Here is a 22,264-nt window from a genome sequence, read left to right on the forward strand (position 1 = left end):
GGTCCTGGGGCAGGGGACTGGACTTGATGACCTCTCAAGGTCCCTTCCAGTTCTAGTATTCTATGATTCTGTGAAAGAAAATAAAAAGAAATTTACACTACCATTGGAGTACATGTATTTTATCATCCTTTATAACCGCTCAAGTTAGCAAACACAGCCAAATGGGGCATAATGAAAACAGCTGTATAAATAAGTCATAGCCATTAAGTAAAATCATAAAAATATGTACCAGAGGCCCAATTAATCAACTATTTCTATCTTAAAGTCTGACTACTAAATCTTCAGGGGAAACAAGCTCTCAAAACAATAGCGTCCTATGGACTTGTGCATGCAAGAGGAATAGTTTTATGAACTGCAAATCTGCACCTATTGTCCAGCTTTAAAATTCTAAGAAATCTTAGCCAACCAGAAATAGTCATGCACTCATCACAAATATTAATACAATATTTACTGACACTGGAGAGTAAAAGGAATTTAATCAGGTTTATACAGTTTATCTGGGATATCAATTCAGTGCAGTGTAAATCAAATTTAAGAACAGTAAAAGTAAGGAAGCAACACAGCAGACAAAGCCACAGACAGCTGATAACACTGAAAATATAAAGGGAAGTAAAATATCTGGAAGTTGATTATGGGTTTAATTGTTTAGCATCCATACTATGCAAGTGCAGCAGGACCGGTAAAAGCAGGTAGAGTTTTCCTGATTTTGAAACTTTCACATTTTGTGTGTCATCAACTCAAATAATAGATGCCCCAGAGTATAACAACACACAGCTTTTGAGTTTGCAGACAGATTCCTGATTGAAGACCTTATTTGCAAGCTCTTTGAATCTACATAACACTTAGCACTACAATTCTAATGCTTGCTACTTATGGAGAAAAAAGCAGAACAAAGAGGGAAAAAGAAGGGAGGAGGATACTCTTTCCTTCCACACACTTTCTTGCAAGTGGGGAGGAAAGTGAGGAGTGTGATTTTTTTTTTTCATCCTTCCATTACAAAATAAAAACATTGTCGAAAACCTTTCTGTACTGCACTAAACTAGGAGGTACTTGATTTTTTTTTTTTACACCCTTTGATCAGCATATGCCCACTTTGCTGATCAGTGAATGTCTCCCATATTTACAGCCTATAGTTAAAGACCAGAAAAGCACATCTTAGTTATTCTTCGTATTTATAATCTGTAAGTAACTTTTATGATATCAGACCAATCAGACCAATATACAGTTGCAGCCCAATACATTTATTTTCAGAGAGAAGTATGCAACTTTAAATGACCTCAAGTAAGAGTTGTACATATAATTAAAGGCTAAATTTAGACCCATATATGTAGAAAATGTGTAATTTATAGTATAGAATATTGATTTACTGAACATCTGCTTAGTGCAACTTTTTCAAAAAATCAGAGGATTTCAGTGCACGTATTTCATAGGTTTTTTTTTAACATGGAACTGTATGTGAGCATTTAGCCACGTGAATCATTTTGACTTTAATTGAAACAATTTTATTCAGTTCCCTCAAGCTGTGCTGAAAATTCTCCTCCAGCAATTTCAAAGTGTTAGTTCAGAAAAACAGTTTGCTAGTCTCAGATGCTAAATATGTGCAACATCTTAAACACCTGATTACAGCCCCTTCTCCCCCTTCCCCCCTCACCAAATTATGCTTGTATAAGGTAAAGAAGTTAAGTTTTATGCCAAGTTTGAGGGAAACATAGAATAGAATTAATTTCAGCTTCTGAAAATTATGGTTTTAAAATAATTCTATCGGTACCTTAACTGCAGAAGCAGGGCAAAAGCAATCTAATGAAGTGTTGCTAGTGTGTTTGTAAGCAGAAAAAGCATGTAACTACATTTGTATGTTTTGCAGACAAAGGACTTGACAGATACCTTGATAGATAATATGTCATCCTTGACCAGCCATTCCATCAACAAACCGAAAGTTGCTTCTTCAAGTAGCTTCTCTTCTGTCCCATCGATGGGTGTTGGAATGGGATTTTTATCACCTGTTGACAGCACAAAGCGAAACGTAACAAATGGACTAAATACTAACATGGGATTTCAGACTTCTGGATTCAGCCTAGGGGCAGGTACTACAAACCAGAACTACTTTAGTAGTCCAAGCGCAACTGGAATGGCCATGATGAACATGGTACCAACTGCCAATATGCCAAACTACAGCCCTGTTAGTGCTACTTCTGGAATCTCACAGTCAACACCACACAATAGACCCCCAGACATGTCTGCTTTAGATGGTCTCTTTGGTCCTCAAAAACCCAAAGTTAGTATGAACCAGTTATCACAACAGAAACCAAACCAGTGGCTTACTCAATTTGTGCCCCCTCAAGCTTCCCCTGGTGCAAGCAGTTCTGTTTTGGGACCACAGATGAATGTTCTAGGACAACCTGGCTTTGGTATGCAGGGTAATCCTTTCTTTAACCCCCAGAACTTTGCACAGCCAACAAACACTATGACAAGCGGCAACTTAGCTAGCAATGACTTAAAAGATCTTTTTGGGTAAAATATCTTGCATTCTTTTTCAAAGATTGATAACATTTGAATGATGGGTAAGCTGATTAACATCTTTGTATGATTGGTAAAAATTTTACTTGGGGAAAATTTTCACCTAGCAAAATAAAAACTTGCACAGGAAAAAGATATTGTTTTCAGGCACCATGCAGGAGAATCTCATAATTGTCAGGTTGTTTTGTGCGATAATCTTGGTCCATTTCCCCCAACTTCAGGGCTTTAAGTCAGGATACATCAATCTGCATACATTCATTCATAAAAGCAGAAGCTAAATATTTAATAATCATTCAGAGATTCGTTCCACATAGCTTTTGGATTTGTGTGCAATTTTACTCCATAAATTGAACAAAACCGGTTAAGTTGTAAGAAGCTAATTTATATTGTTTAGTACCCTCACAATATGCAAGTTTCTGTTCAGTGTGTACTAAATCCTGATGTGGTGATTTAAATTTATTATGACACTGAGTTGTAATGTGACATACCGTGGACAGACTTAATTGTTGCACTGCATCCAGTTGTCGGGTTTTTTTAAGACACATTGAATGAAAATATCTCTAATCATATATGAGAGATGAAGGTTTTGAAGGGAAATATTTGGCTTTCACTTTCTTTTGTTAGAGAAGAAGAAAGACTAAACAGCAGAATGTTCAACAAGAGCAAAGTGATAATGGTGATCAGGGCTTACAAGGGGCGGGGGGGGGGGGGAGAGAGCTCAGCTCCACACCCCTCCAAAAGGGGCAGGGCCTCGAGAGGAAGGGGCAGGGCAAGGGGCTAGCCCTACCTCCATGCAGCCTTGGCACTGCCTGGACTGCACCAAGCAGGAATCTGGCAGTGATTTAAAGGGGCCAGAGCTCCAACCGTTCTTGCTGCAAGGGTAGCAACCCAGAGCCCCAGGCTCATTTAAATTGCTGGGCTCCAGGGCAGCTGCCTTTTTACCCCCTGCCCTCTGGGCCTCCAGCCAGCAGCTTTGATGGTTGTCATTCTAATTCTCACTAAAACGGAATGGAGATTTTGGGTGTGAAGTTGTGATATTAACTCTAAGCAATATCCAGTTGACCCGGAAAACCACTACTCCAATAGTCATGCTAAATTATAACTTACTTTGTGATTTGTGATTTACAATTTTCAGCACCAGAGCACAAGCCATGCACCATTGATGCTAAGACTTTCTAAATCCTAGTGGGTAACTTAGTCGTTTATATATATTGTAAGTGAAATATTTCTGGCTTTTTAGTGGCAAAGACGATCTGCCTCAAAATTGGATATAGTTACATAGTGCATAGTTACATGGAAATATTTTGGATCATTTAATGTTTTCCATCTATATTAAAGGAGACTGAAGAGAGCGACACAAAACTAGTGCTGTGTGTAGTTATGTGAAAAAGCAGTCTGCCACAATTGCCTTGACTTAAAATGCACAATTATGCTCAGTTTTTTTTCTGTCAAACTCTTATGAAGGACAAATACATATGAAGTAAATTCTCAAAAGCAAGACTGTAAGCAGTAGAATATATTTGGTGACTAGATAACAATTTTAAATCCTTTTAATGCATTGCTCCAAAATTAATAAATTTGTCCAGAAAACTAAGCAGTAGTTTTTTCTGATTCCAAACAGGTAGATGTTTAGATTGTCCATGATAGTTTGTCCTCTGCTCTGTCAGTTACTGCTGTTTGGTTTTAACTCTTTCTTTCCTAGGACCTTCAGGAACTTTCTTACATAATATTTTGAGGACTATAGCTGGCTATTTGGACAAGGAAAGAACTAGTTAACTTTTTAAAACAGAAAACTTGTACTTTATTTTTCAAAGCCTTTCACAGATGAAATTGTTATTTTATTTGCTGCTTAAGAAACCAAAGGGCCTTATGCTGTAAATGTGACTTGTATTTTGTTGTTATATTTCCACAGTTTTAAGCTGTAAAAATATTAACTGTACCTTTTAAAAAACTGTGTATTATAGCTACTGCCTTAGTCCTTTTTTAAATATCTGGGACCACTGAATTTTTTTTAATGCACATTGTATGTGCTGTTGATATTCTCGGTGGATACTGTAGGTTACATTGAACTAGTGGCATAATTTAAACCCGATATGAAGACTGCTGAACATTTTAGTTGCATATATGGTTAATGACATTCTATACTGTAGGTGATTATGATGTCTTTTTTATATAAATCACCTTTTGCACATCTGATTTCTGAGATGTACTTTGTTGAAGAATTACCTAAGTCCGTATTCTCCTGACAATGTTTAAAATGACCACTATTCATATAGTTTATTGTAAAATTTCATATGCATGGTAGAGATGGACTCAAGCCAAAAAAATCTGTTCTGGATTTTGACTACTCCCATTTTCTTGACCTTCCTGCACATAGAGTTTGGAAACAGTCAGATTTAGGATTTTGCTTAAACCTATTAGAGAGAGGGGACAAATGCAACATTTGGAATTTTGGGTCCGTGGTCTCTAATTTAGATTGATTAAAACTGCAGGGTAGTTCTTTGTAAACTGTTTTTATGCCCTGACTTAAATAATTTGGAATTTCTTTTTCTGTGCAGCACTTTGATGCAGAATTTGTTTTCTCTGTGACACGAGGCATAGTTTCCAAATTCCTGAGCTGTGTGCCTTCACAGTGCTGCTTGGGTTGTGGCATCAGGGCTTGTTTATGAAGCTGACTCTGATATCTTCAGCTGCTGGTGCTCATCCCCAAGCCACAATGAGTGCTTGAACTGCAGACTGTAGTATAGCATATGGTCTAAGTTAATATAACTAGATCAGCAATAACATGTATATCTGGAATCCATAAGAGGTGTTAGGAAAAGGATAGGGGAAGAACACAGAGACAGATGTGTTACAGAAGATGGCCATGACCCAGGCCTGCCATTTTCCTAGGAATGAAGGACTTCCATGAGTTCACAGGTAAGTCAGGAAGATGGGTCACAGCTACACTACCTCTTTATTTTTGGTATCTGCTATTTTTTTCTGTCTGTGTATTTAATCCTCAAACAGAATGGAAGTTGCCTTGAACAATTAATGCAGGCTTTATATTTCTGCCCTTCTCTCTCAAATGAAATTAAAAAATGTGCCAACATTGCATGCATCACGTACAGTTGTTCATGTAACTCCCTGATACTGCACTTACACTTCTGTGGGCAGGCCTCTGTTGACCACAGTAGAGTTCTGTATGGGCCTGTTTCTTTTTACTGGAGAGCTGCAGTTCAAGTGTGCGATTCTCATTTGTTAGAACTGAAAACTGGAGCAGAAAAGGGGTGAAGTGAGCAAGTTCTCTTTTGATCCATTTCAATGCCACTTTTTTAGTGTAAAAGAACAAATATAGCCACTGGGGAAATATTGTCAGTTGTCATCATTGTCATCCTGTTCTGGCATGCAGTATACATTAGTGACTATAAGCCCAGTCTTAGGCTTCTTGTTCAGACCCTGTTGCATTCTAAAGTAGTGTTTCTCAACCAGTGGTACAAGTACCCTTAGGGGTACTTGAAAGAAGTCGGGGGGGGGGGGGGAGTCAACACAACTGAAATTTGGAGAAAACTGAATTTTTGTTTTAAGTTTTATAGCACTTAATTATTTTTGTACTTTTTACACTGAAAAATGTAATTTCCCGCCCAGCTACAGTTAAGTTGTTTAAACAGATGTGTTGTAATACTAGCAAAAATTGTGTGCCTGAAAACTATAGGTACTGGGGGTACTTATAATTTTTTTTAAAGGGGTACTTTATAAAAAAGAGGTTGAAAAACACTGCTCTAAAGCGTGGGTTCTCAAACTTCATCGCACCATGACCCCCTTCTGACAATAAAAATTACTAGCAACTCCTGAAAGGAGGACTGAAGCCTGAGCCAATGTCTGAGCCCCCACAACTCTGGGATAAGGGGCAAAGCCAAAATGCCACTGCCTCGGGCAGGGAAGCCGAAGGCTTTGGCTTCAGTGGGGGCCTGTAACCTGAACACCCTACCCCTGCCCAAAGCTGAAGCCCTCAGTCTTCAGTTCCAGGCAGTGAGGCTCAGGCTTCAGTGCTGGCCCCAGGCTTCAGCACATCTATGCCAACCCTGGCAACTCCATTAAAATGGGGTCGCAAGCCACTTTGGTGTCCTGACCCTCAGTTTGAAAACCTCTGTTCTAAGGTCTTTGGAGAACTATGTGAAAAATAAACAAAAATCAGTAAAACAAAAGAGCCTTTTAAATGGGACCCCAATATTTAATGGGGCTTAAAGAACATTCTTGGTTAGGGCTGGTAGAAAGTTGGCCTGGGCAAGTGTGCTGAGTGGGTACTATCGAACTGCTGACCCCTTTTCTAGGAGGGAGGGGGGAGAGGGAATACCTCCTGAATGGTATCTTTTTCAGGAACTCAACAGTGAAGGGAGGGAACAGAGCAGCTACTGCTACTGCTTGATCCATAAGGGTAGAGGATATGGAGCAGGGCAGCCTATGTGGAAGACCAAGGAAGTCTTGCATATGCAGAAGGATAGCATCCTCAAAGGAGCCTTGCAAAAAGGTGCTGAGCATCCATTATTATTGAAAAGAAAGGCAAATTTTATCTGGGGGTGGGTGGGTAGGGTCTCAATTGGCTATTGGCAGCACAGTTGGCTGTTGTGAAGGAGGAAAGATGTGGAAATGCCAACAAAACGTGTGACCTTGGAGTATCATAGTCTTGAGGGGTTTGACAGTACCGGTACTTTACACTGAGACTGAGCAGGCTTGGTCTTGGGACAAGTTAGGTGTCCGATATTTCATGCTCTGTATTGAAACACTTTAATGTCTTCCTAGCAACCTATGCTTTTGTGACATTATTGTGTTGGAGCTTTCTTAAATACTACATTTATCTTTTAAAGTAAAACAAGCATATGATGAGAGATGCATTTGATAATGATTTTGTATCCTGTTTTGTACGTACATGTATTTAGATGCCATAAAACCACTTGTTGTGGTTACATTTCCCAGTGAGAACAAAAATGAAATGAGAGTTTTTAGATTGAAGTCAGATTTCACCCATCTTCCATATAGAAAAGGAATGATTTTCTCTCTTATGATTTGTGTGTGTAACTGTGTTTAGTAGGCTTATATCTTCCTGAATTACCATAGAAATGGAAGAGGGTTTTTTCCTAAAGTAAGTTCATGAATACTTGCCCTGTCTTGGATTTGAAGTGATTTTTTTTTTAGTTGATTGGCTTGTGCAGTTCAAGGTTAAAGAAATGCCCTGTAAAAATGTTTAATTATGTGCATAACTCTGTGTCCATTTTATGTTTGTTCTCTGCAGTGTGAGATGGTGCATTGTATTTCTGACAAATCTCTGTTTTGAAACAGCTTTCTGGATAAACTCTCCACACTATCTGGTTTGGAATAAGATTCTGCTTTTTACCTCTTTCCAGTAAGATTTGACTGGACATGGAAGTCACATGAAGCATTAGAGACTAAGATTAGTACCCCCAAGCTCCCTTATTGTCCTAGTCCTTGTATCATATTCAGCAGATTAAAGGGTCCATACATAAGTGCTAAAATTCAGGCAGTTCTAACCACTGTATAGATCTTCAGGCTTGAAGTTGTAAATCAAAACTGCTTTAATGTGGTATAGTGAACTCAAGCCTTGTGCAAGATATTTAATACAGTATTTAAGTTTGTCTAATTGTGCAGTGTATTTAGGAGTTTTATGTTTAGACTGTAAAGCATCACAATTTTCATGAAGTGTGTAAAATGTTACTATAGTGTCAGCTGTGGTTCATGATCAGCAGAACTGTCATAGCATGATATTATTGCATTTTGGTTTATTGGACATCACCGTTCTGGAACAACTTTTATTCTTGTATCAACTTTTAGACCAGTAATCTTAAAAACGCAAAATATACAATGAGAGTTTAAAGAAATTCATACCACTTTGTACTGTGAATGAAAATGTAGTTTTTGAAATCTGAATGAGGTTGCTTATTAAAATTAATGATTTTTTTCATATTTTCATGTTGGAAGTGAAAGTGAGTGTTTTTATTCCCAGCATTTTATAAAAGCAAGCAATGCTAACCTGCGTGGAAAGCTTTAATTGTCACACTTTATTGTTTGCACTGCCATTTGTCCAATAAGAAGGGCATAATACAACCACAAAATGAAGATTTGTCCTGGATTTGGTTTTCCTTTAAGTGGCTGCTTGCTGGGGCATCTGTGGATTTGAAGCACATGTTGCACACATGCTCATATGGACATCATGAAATACAGCAAAGAATCAAGAAGTATGAAGAATCACAGTCAATCTTTAGAAAACATTCTTGAATATTTAAAATTGGCATTTAATTTTTCTGTTTCTCCTTCCCTTCATGGCACAATAATAAAGGCCAAATTCGGTCTTCCAAATGCAAAATTTCTATTGATATTATTGCCCCTTTTGACCTGAGTAGTTAGTATTTGGGTCTTTGGAGATGATTCTTTTTGTTTCCAAGAAAAGTTAATGGAAGTCAGGTATTTGCATATATTCGTTATCAATAACAGGATTGCACCAACAAAGTCTTATTTTTCTGAATGCAGCAGAAACAAATAAGAGACCACTTGCTTGCTTACAGCTCTACGCCTCTTTGCAGCCAGCACATAGTCCAATAAACTCTCACACTGTGGCTTCCTCCCACGGTTTCCTCTAGATGTCTCCTGGGTTTTTTTGGTGGCTTTTTGCTTCTTATATATGTAATTCCTGGCTTTGCAATGTTACTTAGGGCTTGTCTACACGTATAGCTGCAACCACTGACTGTATATTGTTTTCAACTCCCATTAGAAAATATGCTTTATAGAAAGATAGTTAATCTTAAGAAGGAGAAAGCTTAAGGTCTGAATTTACCACAGGCTATAGGTATCTGCATGAGGAAAACTAACTAGCAATGGTCTATGCCAATGTTTCTCAACCTTTTTAAAAAAAAAAAAAAAAAAAAAAAGTAAAAAGTATCACACTCTCTTTCTCAGCCCTAAGGGTACTTGTACCACTGATTGAGAAACACTGGTTTATGTTACACAATTTCAGTCTATAATAATGCCATTGCTGAAAGTTGAAACCACAGAAATTCAGGTGGGAAATCAGCTATAAACGTTTAAGTGAGAGTAATTAACTATTGCAACAATTTGCCACGGTGGACTCTCCATCACGTAGTTTTTAAATTGAGATGAGATGCTTCTCTAAAGGATATGCTCTAGGAAATGTTTTGAGGGAGTTCTATGGCCAGTTGTGCAGGTAGTCAGTCTAATCAGCAGTTTTCAAACTGTGGGTTGTGATCCCATTTTAGTGGGGTTGCCAAGCCTGGTGTTAGACATTCCAGAGCCTGGCACTAAAACCCAAGGGCTTCAGCCCTGGGAAGGGGGTCTCAGGTTGTATGTCTCCCTCCCCCCTTCTCCCTTGCCACATCATACACACACACCTCAAAGTGTCAAAGCCGAAGGTCTTCAGCTCCATCTGGAAAAGTGGGGCTCAGGCTTGGAACCTCATTTGGGCAGCAGTGCTCAGGTGGGCTTCAGTTTCATCCTCTCCCCCCATGCACTTTTGGGGTTTGTGTAGTAATTTTCATTGTCAGAAGGGGGGGGGGGGGGGGAAGTCACATGCAATTAAGTTTGAGAACCCCTAGACTAGACTATGATAATGGACCCTTCTGGCCCTAGAATCTATGGTCTAGTCCAGTGGTTCTCAACTGGCGGGTCAGTATCCCAGTTTAATGGGGTTGCCAGGGTTGGCCTAGATTTGCTGGCCCAGACTAGGCTTATCACTGGTGCCAAAGCCATAGGGTTTTCCCCCTGGGTAGCTGGATTCAAGTTACAGGCTTTCCTGCCTGGGCCAGAAGCCACTAGGGCTCCGTTTTTGTCTTTGACACCATCCCCACCCAGGGCAGCAGAGTTTGGGCTGGATCAGGCTGTGGTTCTCCCTCCCAGGGTTGTTAACTGACCTATCCACCAGTGTAGACATTGCTAAAATAACAAGATAATTCTTCAATCTAGCTACTGCCTCTCAAGGAAGGCGGGTTACCTAGGCCTTCAGGAGATAGTCTTTTGTTGACTTAGTGCTTTCATTGAAGCGCTACAGCTGTGCCACAGCATTTTAAGCATACAGAAGCCTAGAGCCTGAAAATAAATTCATTAAGGCTTGGCTGGTGAATTGTGACTAGAGTGAAGTGGACTGTACTTAAATCTTTATTACTCCAGGTTAAACCTAAGGTCTTCCAATCTGTGTTCGACTTGACTGATAAATCCTGTTGTTACAAAAATGCAGTTTGGATTGTCGCTGCAAATACATTCTGGGGAGCATTAGTCCCTGAAGAATGTACAAGTCTTTACCAGGAGATACTCATTTAGCCTTGCTGAGGAAAGTTCATGGTATGAAGCAGGAATGCTTGAGCCCAGTAGCTCAATGTAAGTGGCAAGTGAGGCTGTGTGGCTTACATTTAAGGAAGAGCAAGACCCCTTGGGGAGGGGGGGTAGCATACTAAAAGGGTTCCTCCAAGAGACTGTTCAAATGCTGGAGCATAGCCCAGATCCTGTGTCTGTGACACTTGAATGTTAGCTTTTCTGTTTAATTCAAATGTTTTTGATAGACTATAGTAAGTTTAGACCTTAACATAGGTTGTCAAAATTTGAAATTTAATTTTAAATAGGTTAATTTAAAAAAAAAAGTACTTTATCATTTTTTGATCTGCCTTCATCCCGTATTATTGTGAACTCCCTTAACAGAAAAGAACTAGTTTAAAACTTCTTTTGGAGAGTTTGAACTTGGCCAAGGAATAGTTTCTGAGCAGCACAAACAGAAGGCTCTGCAATGACTCCTAGATGCTTAAGGCTCTAGTCTGATTTCCTGCACAATCCAGACTACAGAATTTCACCCAGTGATTGTGTCAATTTTAATTTTGAGGTGAACTACAGCATATTTGTTAGCAAGACACTGAATTATAATCCTCCAATATAAACCATCTTTTTGTGCCAGGTTAGGACTCAAACCATACTTTCTCCCTGCAATGAAAATTCCTAACACTGGGACAACCCATACTTCCTTATGCAATAGCAGGTTTGGCGATTGTATTAGTGGATCACTGGTTTTCTTTTCTCTAGCATTCTAAGCATGGATGTTTTACAAGAGCTGTTGCAATTAAATATACTTTAAAAGACCCAGATCTGGAGTTGAAGTAATACAGTGAACTAAAGTAAAGGGTGGTGATAAAACATTCTGTTGACTTCCTGTATTTTCAAGTAGCAGCTATGAGTAGGTTTGCATTGAGTACTACTTGCATGAGGCAGGTCTAAACTATCAAGGATGGTCAGCTTAAGGTACACAATTCCAGGTACATAAATAATGTAGCCAAAGTCAACGTACCTTCAGCCAAGTTAGGGCACATGGTCCCCTGGCGAGGTTGATGAGAGAAATGCTCCTGTTGATTTCCCTTATTCCTCATGACAGCAAGGAATACCAGCACAGATGGAGGTGTCCTTAGTGTTCAATTTACTATGTACCTACTAGACCCACTAAATGGAACACCAGAAGATTGACCACCACAGCATCAATCTTCCTGGCAATATAGACATACCCTTAACATAACTTTTCTGATAATCATGGGCAGTTTTCAGTATAGAAGACTATTTTGATATAGAAACTGTAGGCAATTTTGAAGGTGCCAGAATAAGGTTACATTTTGGGTCACCTGAAAACAAAAGCTTTTCAAAAATGCCAAGACATGTTGCTTAATTATAGTTATTTAATCAGGGAAACAATGACAAGTTCTTTTTCAGAATGTTCTGTGACTTAAATAAAGAACAATAAAACTACCATAAGATGTCACTATAACCTAAACAATTAAGTGAGGATGCTGAACCTAATGCAGAATAGATTTTTTTTAATCCTATTCAGTGACTTTGTAGAAATTATTTTATCCAATCACTGTGGGTACGGCTACACTACACAGTTTTTCCAGTATCCCGGAAGAACTGTTCTGCATCCAGGGAATATATTTGCTCTCCTGCTTTTTTTTGCAGAAGTGCAAACGCACTCTTTCAGAAATCCCTGTATTCCTCATTTCTATGAGGAATAAGGGGGCTTTTGAAAGAGGGTTTTTTTCCCAACATTTGGCCCAGTCTAGATGGGCCAAATGTCGGAAAAGCCTCTTCCGACAAAAAAATTGAAAAAAGTGTCAGTGTAGCCGTACCCTAAGTCTTGTTCATTGGACTGAAAAGCGTCATGTTTTAAAATGTCATAGGAGAAAGGGTATGTGTATATTCATATGGAAAATATTGATCTGAATTTAAAAACTTTTTTGGCCTGCTATATCATCACTGTCCAGCTAACCTACTGTCTTGTAGGGAATTGCCAAACAACTTACAGAATTGCACAGATGATATATCTACAATGCATAGTTCTCTTGGCAGCACATAGAGGAACACGTACACGGGCAGCCACCCTAGCATAAGTATAAATAGCAGCATAGAAGCTAAGGCATAGTTTAGAGGAGTACCATAAAGACATTTATGAAGCCTGTGAGTACATACCTGTGTGTATATCTTACTCTCAGCCAAGCAGTGCCTCCATCTACACTGCTACTTTTAGCAGAGCTGTGTTTTGCTACCTCCCCACTACAGGAGCCTTTTCTATGGCAGGAAAAGACTTGAGCAGAGGCTCTGGTAGAGCAGATCTATTGAAGGCTTTCCCTGCTGCCTCAGCCCTTCAGTGATGTAAGCAGATGCGCACTGTAGTGTGGATACGTTTTGCTTTTCACTGGACCATGTAGCTAAACATACTCTACATGCTGCCACTACTGTTGGTGTGCAATTTTTTGTTCAATCTAACACAAAAAATTGAGGAACTTCTGACTCTCTCATGAAAATGTAGGCCTTTTTTTAGCAGTTTTACAGTATTTGCTCTGTATACTTGATCAAATGATAATGTCTTAAAATGGCTATAAAGCAACACAGAATAGGTCTTTCTAGCATATATGTTTAGTGTCTGTACATGTGATTGCAGGATGTCTGCTTTGATAAACAGAATAGGAGCTTTTCTCTATGTTTGAGAAAGTTAAGGTCCTCCATGTAATCACATTCCCATAATGTTGGGGATACTTACTAAAAACAGTGGACACCTCACCTTATATGGTGCAAGGAACTTAGTATTACATTAGTAGTTTCAGCCAATTAGGTTAAATATTAAATGTTCTATTTATAATATATTTTTAATTAGTATGGCTCTTTCTGTGTTTTCTTGGATAACTGTGGCTACATCTCTTGGTCAGAAAGCAGATGCTAGAACCTAGGGATGAAATCTGAGGGGCTGGCAATTCATCCAAAATCATCATTTAGGTTGATCCCGTGCAAGAAGTGTTGATCAAGATGTAAATATAAAAGATCTAGATTATGGTGAGAGTCACTAGAGTAACGTAGAAATAAGAATTCCAATTAAAATGCATCTTCAAATATCATGCATTTGTTCCAAGAAACCAGACTCTGTAGATTTCAGTCAGAAGGGACCATCTTGATCAATTGTCTGAACTGTATAGCATTGACCCCAGAATTTCACTCAGTAACTTTTGCATCAAGCTCAATAACTTCTGAATTCATTGTGTATATGATTATTTATCAGTGTTGTGACTGAAATTAGAAAGCTCCTGACTTAGGTAGGAGCCCTTAGCGTCCTGGGTCCTGTACATGTACATAGTAAGAGTTTGTTCCTGCCCCAAAGAGCTTACACTGTAATAATAAAAACATTTAGCATATAAGTAGAACTTTATTTATTTTAGCCTTTTGAAGATTTAATCTAATCCTCATAGAACTCCTTAAAGGGAGGGAAAAATTATCTCCATATTACATATCGCCATGCAGCTGACAAAGTGGTTTTTACCCACGAAAGTTTGTGCCTAAATAAATCTATTAGTCTTTAAGGTGCCATAGGACTGTTTGTTATTTTTGCAGATACAGACTAACAGAGCTACCCCTCTAAGAATTGATATTACAGTTGTAGAAATTGAGATATAAACTGTGATCCTAGACTCTAATGTCCAAGAACAATATTACTATTAATTCTGGTTGTATTGCTTGTGTTAAAATGGCTCATTTGCTGATGCGAGCCCCAGCAGGCAGAGGCCATGATATCGTTTTTGACATTAGAAATATTTTCACTTAAGCTTGACTGTCGAAACTCAGAGGCAGTGGGGCCTGACAAATGCAAATGTTTCTCATCATGCTACCTTTATGAAACAGGTTCTAGTACAGTAGGTCTGAGCGTGAGCTCGTTCTCATGTGGTGTCCATCTCCTCTCTTTGGGATTTCATTTAATATCTTTACTTCTGTTCTCTCTCTTGATGGCCCAGTAGAGAGTTTTGCTGTTGAAGCATTGGAATTTCTCCCTTGGAACTGGTTACCATTTCCAAGTATTTCCTTTGTTGAGTACATGGTTAGAGAACAAAAATAAGGCTGATAAATACACATATCTATAAGGATGCTCTGGTGGGTTTTAATTCCCCATCACTCACAAGGCAAAGGAAAGAACCCACTTAGTTGTGCTCTGTACCCAAGGGGCAACTAACCAATTGTCTCTTTGCTAGAGAATGTACAGCTAAATCTTTTAAGTGGACTGTAGTCAGCAGGGGCAGCCACTCACTGACCCAAAGGAGGAGGAACTCCTATCTGAGCCTTGGTAGGCGGAGCCCGGTCCTGCCCAGAAGCCAAGGGGTGGGGCAAATAGTATAAAAGCCCAGGCCCCCAGAGAATGCAGAGGCTTGCCTAAGCTCCTGAGTAGGGAGGCCACTGATGACCTTGCTGAGGCTGAGGACTGGCTGGACTACCAGGCCCCCCACACAGAAGAGGAGACCCTTGTTACCGTACTGGAGGGTACAGACTCCGATGGCACCAAGAACCTGCAGCCTGGGTTGCCACTGCTAGGGCCCTGGGCCGGGACACTGAAGTAAGGAGGGCCTGTGTCCTCCCTGTCCACTGGGTGGCAATCTCTCCCAATCTTGCCAGTGATCTGTGTCTTTGTCTGACCTGCCCTGCACCAGGACCTGGGCATACCTAGACTGTGAACTGCTATTTGTTTGTCAGGGCTTGGGCTTAATGGGGACCACTGGGCATTAATTTATGTGCCTGAGCACCGGGCTGAGGCCCAGGACTGACCCAGGTGGCTTACGTAGACCAAGAGAGCTAAGTGTGGGGAGATTCCATGTTTATCCTTTTGTCCCCAAAAATAATTTGCTTTCTTCCTTTATCATTCCTTCAATTGTTTTTCTACCTTTTCTCTTCCTGCTTCCCTCAAATCTTTCACATTTTACTGTATTTCCCATTGTTTGACATTTTCCCTTTGCTTCTCAGTTCTATCCATATATACACTAGTATCCATCATTTCCCTTCCTTCCACGGAGCCCAGAATGATGCCTTTGTGCTGAGCAGGCAATGTGGAGCTGTGCTCTGGCTGAGCAAAACACGTGTAGCAGTGCAGTGTGCTGCAAAAAGTGTACATGCGCCATTCCTTAGGAATAGCTCTCCTGGCTCAGAAGGTGCTATTTATTTGTAGGAACTCCCCAACCAAGAACCTCATGTTAAGACTGAAGACACACTCTGCTCTCTATGGCTACGTCTAGACTACAAGCCTCTTTCGAAAGAGATCATCTAGACGGCCACAAGACTTTCGAAAAAGCGATCCCCTTTTTTGAAAGAGAGCACCCAGACAATCTAGACGCGCTCTTTTGAAAAAGCCCTGTTTGCGTTCAAGAATGCCTTTTTTTGAAAGATCTTTTTTGAAAAAAGGTGTTCTTCTTCATAAAAGCAGGTTTATCGCAGTTGCAAAAACTGCAACATTCTTTCAATTTAATTTCGAAAGAATGTGATGGCAGTCTAGACTCAGGTGAAGTTTTTGTGGGCATAGCCCACTTCTTCAGATGACCGGAATTTTGAGTTTAGGATGTGCAGACCCAAAACAAATATGGGAGTAGGGGGGAAGGAAGGGGGAAAAAAGGAAGGGGGGGGGGGACAAGGAGCAGAGGTTATGAAAAAATCAAAGGGAAAAACAGGAAGTTCATAACCTCTGTTCCTTGTTCCCCACCCCCTTCCTTTTTTTCCTCCTTCCCCACCTTCTCCCATATTTATTTTGGGTCTGCACATCCTAAACTCAAAACTCCAGTCATGTGAAGAAGTGGGCTGTTCCCACGAAAGCTCATGATACCATCTACATGCTTTGTTAGTCTATAAAGTGCTACCAGACTAGTTTTTCTTTTTTAAGTTTACCTTGCTTTTATCAACAATGAATTTAATTTTCCATTTTGTTGCCCAGTCACCCACTTTTGTGAGATCTTTTGGAAATCTTCACAGTCTGCTTTGGACTTAACTATCTTGAGTAGTTTTGCATCTGCAGATTTTACCAACTCATTGATTACCCCTTTTTTCAGATCTATTATAAATCTGTATTCGTTCTAGTACAGATCCCTGAGGACCTTACTATTTAACTCTCTCCACTGTGAAAACTGACAATTTATTCTTACTCTTTGGTGCATCTAGACTACATTCCTCTTTCGAAAGAGGAATGCAAATGAGGGAAATAAAAAATGAAAATGAAGTGCTGATTTACAAATCTTGTGCTTCATTTGCATCATTTCTTCCGATCGCTTTTTCAGAAGAGATTTAAAAAAAAAAAAAAAAAAGCAATCTAGGCAGGGTTCTTACAGGAAAAAAAAAATCTTTTTCAGAAGAACCCTGTAAACCTCATTTTTTCAGGAATAAGGGTTCTTTTGGAAAAGGGTTGGTTTTTTTCGAAAGAACCCCCGTCTAGATTGCTTTTTTTCCCAAAAAAATCTCTTCCAACAAAGCGATCGGAAGAGATTATGCAAATGAAGCACAAGATTAGTAAATCAGCAATTCATTTGCATTTGCATTTTCAATTTCCCTCATTTGCATTCCTCTTTTGAATGAGGAATGTAGTCTAGACACACCTTTGGTTTCCTCTCTTTTAACCAGTTATCCGTCCTTCAGAGGACCTTACCTCTTATCCCATGACATCTTACTTTGCTTAAGAGCCTTTGATGAAGCACTTTGTCAATGGTTTTCTGAAGGTCCAAATACACTGTATCAACTGGAGCAATATTGTTCATCTGTTTGTTGACAGTCTTGAAGAATTTGGATAGATTGGTGGAGCATGATTTCCCTTTACAAACAAAATACTTAATGTGTATAGCTATGGAGTGTTTGATTATTGGTAGTTTTCCACTCTCATACCCAACATTTTAAGGGGTTCTTGCCATCCTGAAATTTAGTTGATTTTATGAAATGAGTTAGGCATTTTTTTCAGCATTAAACCAGGTCCTGAATCCATGAGACAAATTTTGTGGTTTTACAAAGATTAGTAAAAAAATGTCTGCAGGAAAAAGTTGAAATTTGGAAGGACCTCTATGGATTTAGGCTGAGAATTTTAGCTATGGTTGATGTTCATTTGCTGTGTGGTTTTACCTATAGTTTGTCAGTCTAGGGGCTGCTTTGCTGCTTACCCTACAGCACGTATTTGGAATGTGTTGGGGGCTGGCTGACTACTAGGCCCCTCCTACATTGCATTTTTGCTGGGACCTGACTAACTGCATACTATTCTACAACATGTAGGTAACTACATGCTCAGCCTGTGGTTTCCTGTCATTGATCTAGAAGCAGGAAAACAATTATTGAAAGGGAAAAAGGAGACTATAACCAGAAAGTGAAGCAATTAGTTCTGAAGTGGGAAAAAAAGCCTTTCAGCCAACAATTTCTTCTTCCTAAGGCTTTATTTTATTTTATTTTATTTTATTTTATTTTTGTAGGTTAAAGATGTCTCATTGGTGGTAAAGGAAGCAAATACATTTTATGAACACGAAGGATAAAACAGCTCATCTCAGCCTACTTGACTGGCCTTTTAACAACTGAATGAGAATGTTTTCACAGAGGCATCTCCTCCACGAGAGCAGATTTTGAGGCATTCCATGATTTGCCTTGGAGATTCTGGGCCTTTAGTCCTAGAGGCTTTAATGGAAATCAGGGTCCCATCATTGTGCTAGTTTAGTCCTGAGAGAGAGAGAGAGAGAGAGAGAGAGAGAGTGTCAGTCCTGCTCCAAAGAGACAAGACAGACATAGGACGGGAAGGGAAACTGAGCTGCAAAGTAGCAAGATCCCTGACAAAGGTGGAAACTGACACTAAATCTGGTTCTCCTGAGTCCCAGTCCACTGGCCTGTCTCTCTGATCACATGGCCTTTGTGCTATTCTTTACACCTGGGTGAGATTGAATCTGGAAATTAATTCACTGTCTGCTGATCATCTATCAGGCACAAAGGTTGCTCTACAAACATTCCTTTCCCCCTTTTGGTCTGGGCCACATCCACCCTGGTTGAACTGGCCTTGTTAGCACTTGTCTTCCACATAGTGGAATATATACTCCTATCTGTGCATGGGAGTATATATCCCTGCCAAACTGACATTTCCACTTCATGCATCTGATGAAATGGGGGTCCATTTATTTACGAAAGCTTATGCCCAAATAAAATTTAGTCTTTAAGGTGCCACAGAACTAACAAACTGACACAGCTCCCTCTCTGAAATTTTTGTTTTTGTTGCCATAAGCAAAGCTTGCCAGCTGAGGTGTTGCTAAAAGCCAGGCTGCCTGAGATTACCCCAGCTCCATCGCAGGTGTAGCTGCATTTTTACAAGAGCTTTTGTTAAAACTCTGAACCCAGTTTGAGAAAAGACATGTTGTCACAGCAAAGCTAAGCTGAGTGGGGAAGGGTCATCTTCCTCATTCTTTGTGTGTTAAAATAAAAATCATGAATTAACCCAATTTACAGCCAATTTTTTATTGTCTGTTCAAAGAGTGACACTTTAGAGCACTTCTGTGTCTGTCTGCCTGTCTAAGGCCCTAGTGATATCTATAATGAATGACATGTCTTGGGATAAAGTCTCAGAGGGGTGGCTATGTTAGTCTATAACTGTAAAAAACAATGAGCAGTCTGGTGGCACCTTGGAGACTAACAAGTTTATTAGGTCATGAGCTTTTGTGGGTAAGGTACCCCAGATTCTGTAATTTCCACTCCAATTCATCTGATGAAGTGGGTTTTACCCATGAAAGCTTGTGACCTAATAAATTTGTTAGTCTCTAAGATGCCACAGGACTACTCCTTTTTATACATCTTGGGAAGACATTTCTGAGTTCAGATTAGGTAGGTACATGTAAGAAGTGGGCTTATACAGACGGGGGGAATAAACAGTGACTGGGAACAGTAGCCAGTAAGTCCCAGCCTGCATCCGAGATAACTTGTAAATGTTTAATAAACTTTGCTTCTTCCTTCTGCTTTGTATGAGAGCCTATTAATAAACTCAAGTGGCTTGAGGACAGGTTTTGTGTCTGTTACTATAGCATCACCTTACTATAGCACAGGATCTCAGCATGAGAGAGGCAGCGGGAGGAAGGAGGGAGAATGAGACTGAACAAGCCAGCATGAGGTGCAGGCAGCAGCATCAGGACCAGGAAAACTAACCTCAGCATCTCTAGCTACAGCCCTTTGGACGAGCCTCCTTCTTGCCAGGTGCCAGCCCCTATAGCACATGCACAGCAGAGCTGCAGCAGTTGTGCTGCTGAGCCTTTATCACTACTAAGGAGATTTCACACTGGAGCTCTGCCTGCCTGACTTTCTTGTCCTAGAGGATCTGCATTGAATCTTTCCTTCTGGGCTACTTTCTTGAGCAACTGGTGGTTGTCCCAGAGGTCAACAAGGTGACCAACAGGGCCCCCCGAGTTTGAAAACAGCAAATATGACTGCAGCAGTGAAGAACTGCTAACCAAAAGGATTTATTTAGAAGACAGACACAAGATGCCTTTTGACGGGTTTAGTACATTGAAAGAGAGATTTTTGAAACCAGGGAAGGAAGAGGTGAAGACCACTGTTAGTGACTCTCTGGGGAATCTGCAAAGGTAAAATCAGATGGGAACATCTCAGAAAGATCTATATTTTGTTGTAGTTAAAGGAATTGCAGGGATATGTTTATTAAAAGGAAAGAAGGGAAGAAAAATTTATTCATAAAAATAAGAGTTAAGGTTGCAGAAGAGAAGATGAGAAGATACAAAAGTTAGCTCATAAAAATAATGTTACAGCATTGACTCAGTCTATACAGTACGTTCTCTGAACAGGGTGTTGAAAATAAATTATGAAATATTACTCTAGAGTTATGTAGAGTATGAAAAAGGACCACAATTAAACACAGTTTTAAATATTTAATGAAAGTGATTTCTACTTTTGGCTTGCATGGAGAAATGATGATCACTGTGCAAATTACAAAATGCAATTTTTGGGAGTACATGTTTTATAAAAAATATAGGGTAAAATTTTCAGACATGGCCAATTGACTTAGAAGCCTAGTCACTGTCAATGGGATTTAGGCTCCTAAATTGCTTCAGTACTTCTGAAAATTTTACTCTTGATCAATAATAGAAAAGCCATCCAGTGAAAATCTTGTATGAGTTTTAGCAAGGGCAAACAGCAGTTTGAAAGAAAGAAAAGAGAATCTGGGGTTTATTATGGGCAGGAAAAAATTCACCTTTTCACCTTAATTAGGAAGGTTGAAATAAAAGCTTGAACATTTTTACTTTTGAATAATAAGAATAAGAATAATAACTATACACACAAAGGAATCAAATTGATGTACAAAATAGTAATATTATCAGTAAAGGCCTCTATCCTGCAAGCCTTTACATACATGCTAACTTTAAAGACATGGATAGATCCATTGACTTCATCTATTTATATGTTTTATGGATAAGAAAGTAAGTGCCAAAAACGTCAGCGGTACTATTCACATGCTTAATGTTAAACGCATGCTTAAATGTTTGTAAGATCATGGATCTTTGCAATTTAATTTATTTTTAATTTATTTTATTCTATTCAAATTATATATGTTTTGAAATAGAGAGATAAAATTTCTGCTTTTTCTGCTGTGAGTGCTGGTCCAGCTATAATCCTCAGGATACCTGTGCTTATCTTTTGTTCAGAGAGATGAAAAAAATTAATTTGTTTATATATTATATTGTGGTACATATATGCAAATGAATGGGAGAATGCTTTTTAAAAAACGAGACACTGATGTGAAATCATAGATCTCCTGCTATTGTGAGTACTTTTACACTTTGAATACACATTGCAGCATACTCAGAGTATTTATTCCCTGCATAGCTTCTCCTTAACTTTTCTCCATTTAGTCTTTTATGTAAATCCAAGCACTTGCTTTTTGACTTGTAAAATACACACGCACGCACATCCCCCCTTCAAGGAGCATGTTTATACAACTAAACCGCAAGTCACATTGCTGTGACTCTTGCTGACCCACATGAACAAATGTACTTATGGATTATTGCCTAACATTCAAGTGTCATATCCATGTGGCTTGTTGGCACTTCTTTTGGTTGCCATGTGGAAAACTCATACAAGCTTTGAATTGTCTTTGTTACCCAGATGTCATTGAACTATAACAAGAGCTGGCAAATTGGTTCAAAGACCCACCAGGTCTCATGTTTTGCCCAAAACTTATAGTCAGCCAACCCAAACCCTGTTTGAGGTAGAGAAAGTCTCTTAAACTTTTTATAAAATGTCCATGTGCTTCTGCCCTTCTCAATTTTAGTTCCAAGGGGAAAAGAGGAAATAGCAAAATATAATGCAAGGCTATTCTCACCATCTTGACAACCAAGCCAAAATCAAGAAACATTGGAAGTTTAATGACAAAACCTATTCTTGGGAGATCTGGAGCTCA

The 22,264-nt window shown here is 39.3% G+C and overlaps 2 protein-coding genes across 2 annotated transcripts in view; both read left to right on the forward strand.

The window, feature by feature from the left end:
• The window catches only part of SCYL2 (SCY1 like pseudokinase 2), a 54,886-nt gene extending 46,402 nt beyond the window's left edge, over positions 1 to 8,484 (forward strand). Inside the window, exon 18 of the mRNA XM_006125853.4 lies at positions 1,865 to 8,484. Within this exon, the coding sequence (XP_006125915.1) occupies positions 1,865 to 2,515 (651 nt within the window). The 3' untranslated portion in view covers positions 2,516 to 8,484. The remainder of the gene's footprint in view (positions 1 to 1,864) is intronic.
• Positions 8,485 to 20,033: 11,549 nt separating this feature from the next.
• SLC17A8 (solute carrier family 17 member 8) overlaps positions 20,034 to 22,264 on the forward strand; it is a 46,424-nt gene continuing 44,193 nt past the window's right edge. Inside the window, exon 1 of the mRNA XM_006125916.3 lies at positions 20,034 to 20,435. Coding sequence (XP_006125978.1) covers positions 20,335 to 20,435 — 101 coding nt within the window. The 5' untranslated portion in view covers positions 20,034 to 20,334. The remainder of the gene's footprint in view (positions 20,436 to 22,264) is intronic.

The sequence above is a fragment of the Pelodiscus sinensis genome, chromosome 1 (genome assembly GCF_049634645.1).
Source record: "Pelodiscus sinensis isolate JC-2024 chromosome 1, ASM4963464v1, whole genome shotgun sequence".
Lineage (NCBI taxonomy): Eukaryota > Metazoa > Chordata > Testudines > Trionychidae > Pelodiscus > Pelodiscus sinensis.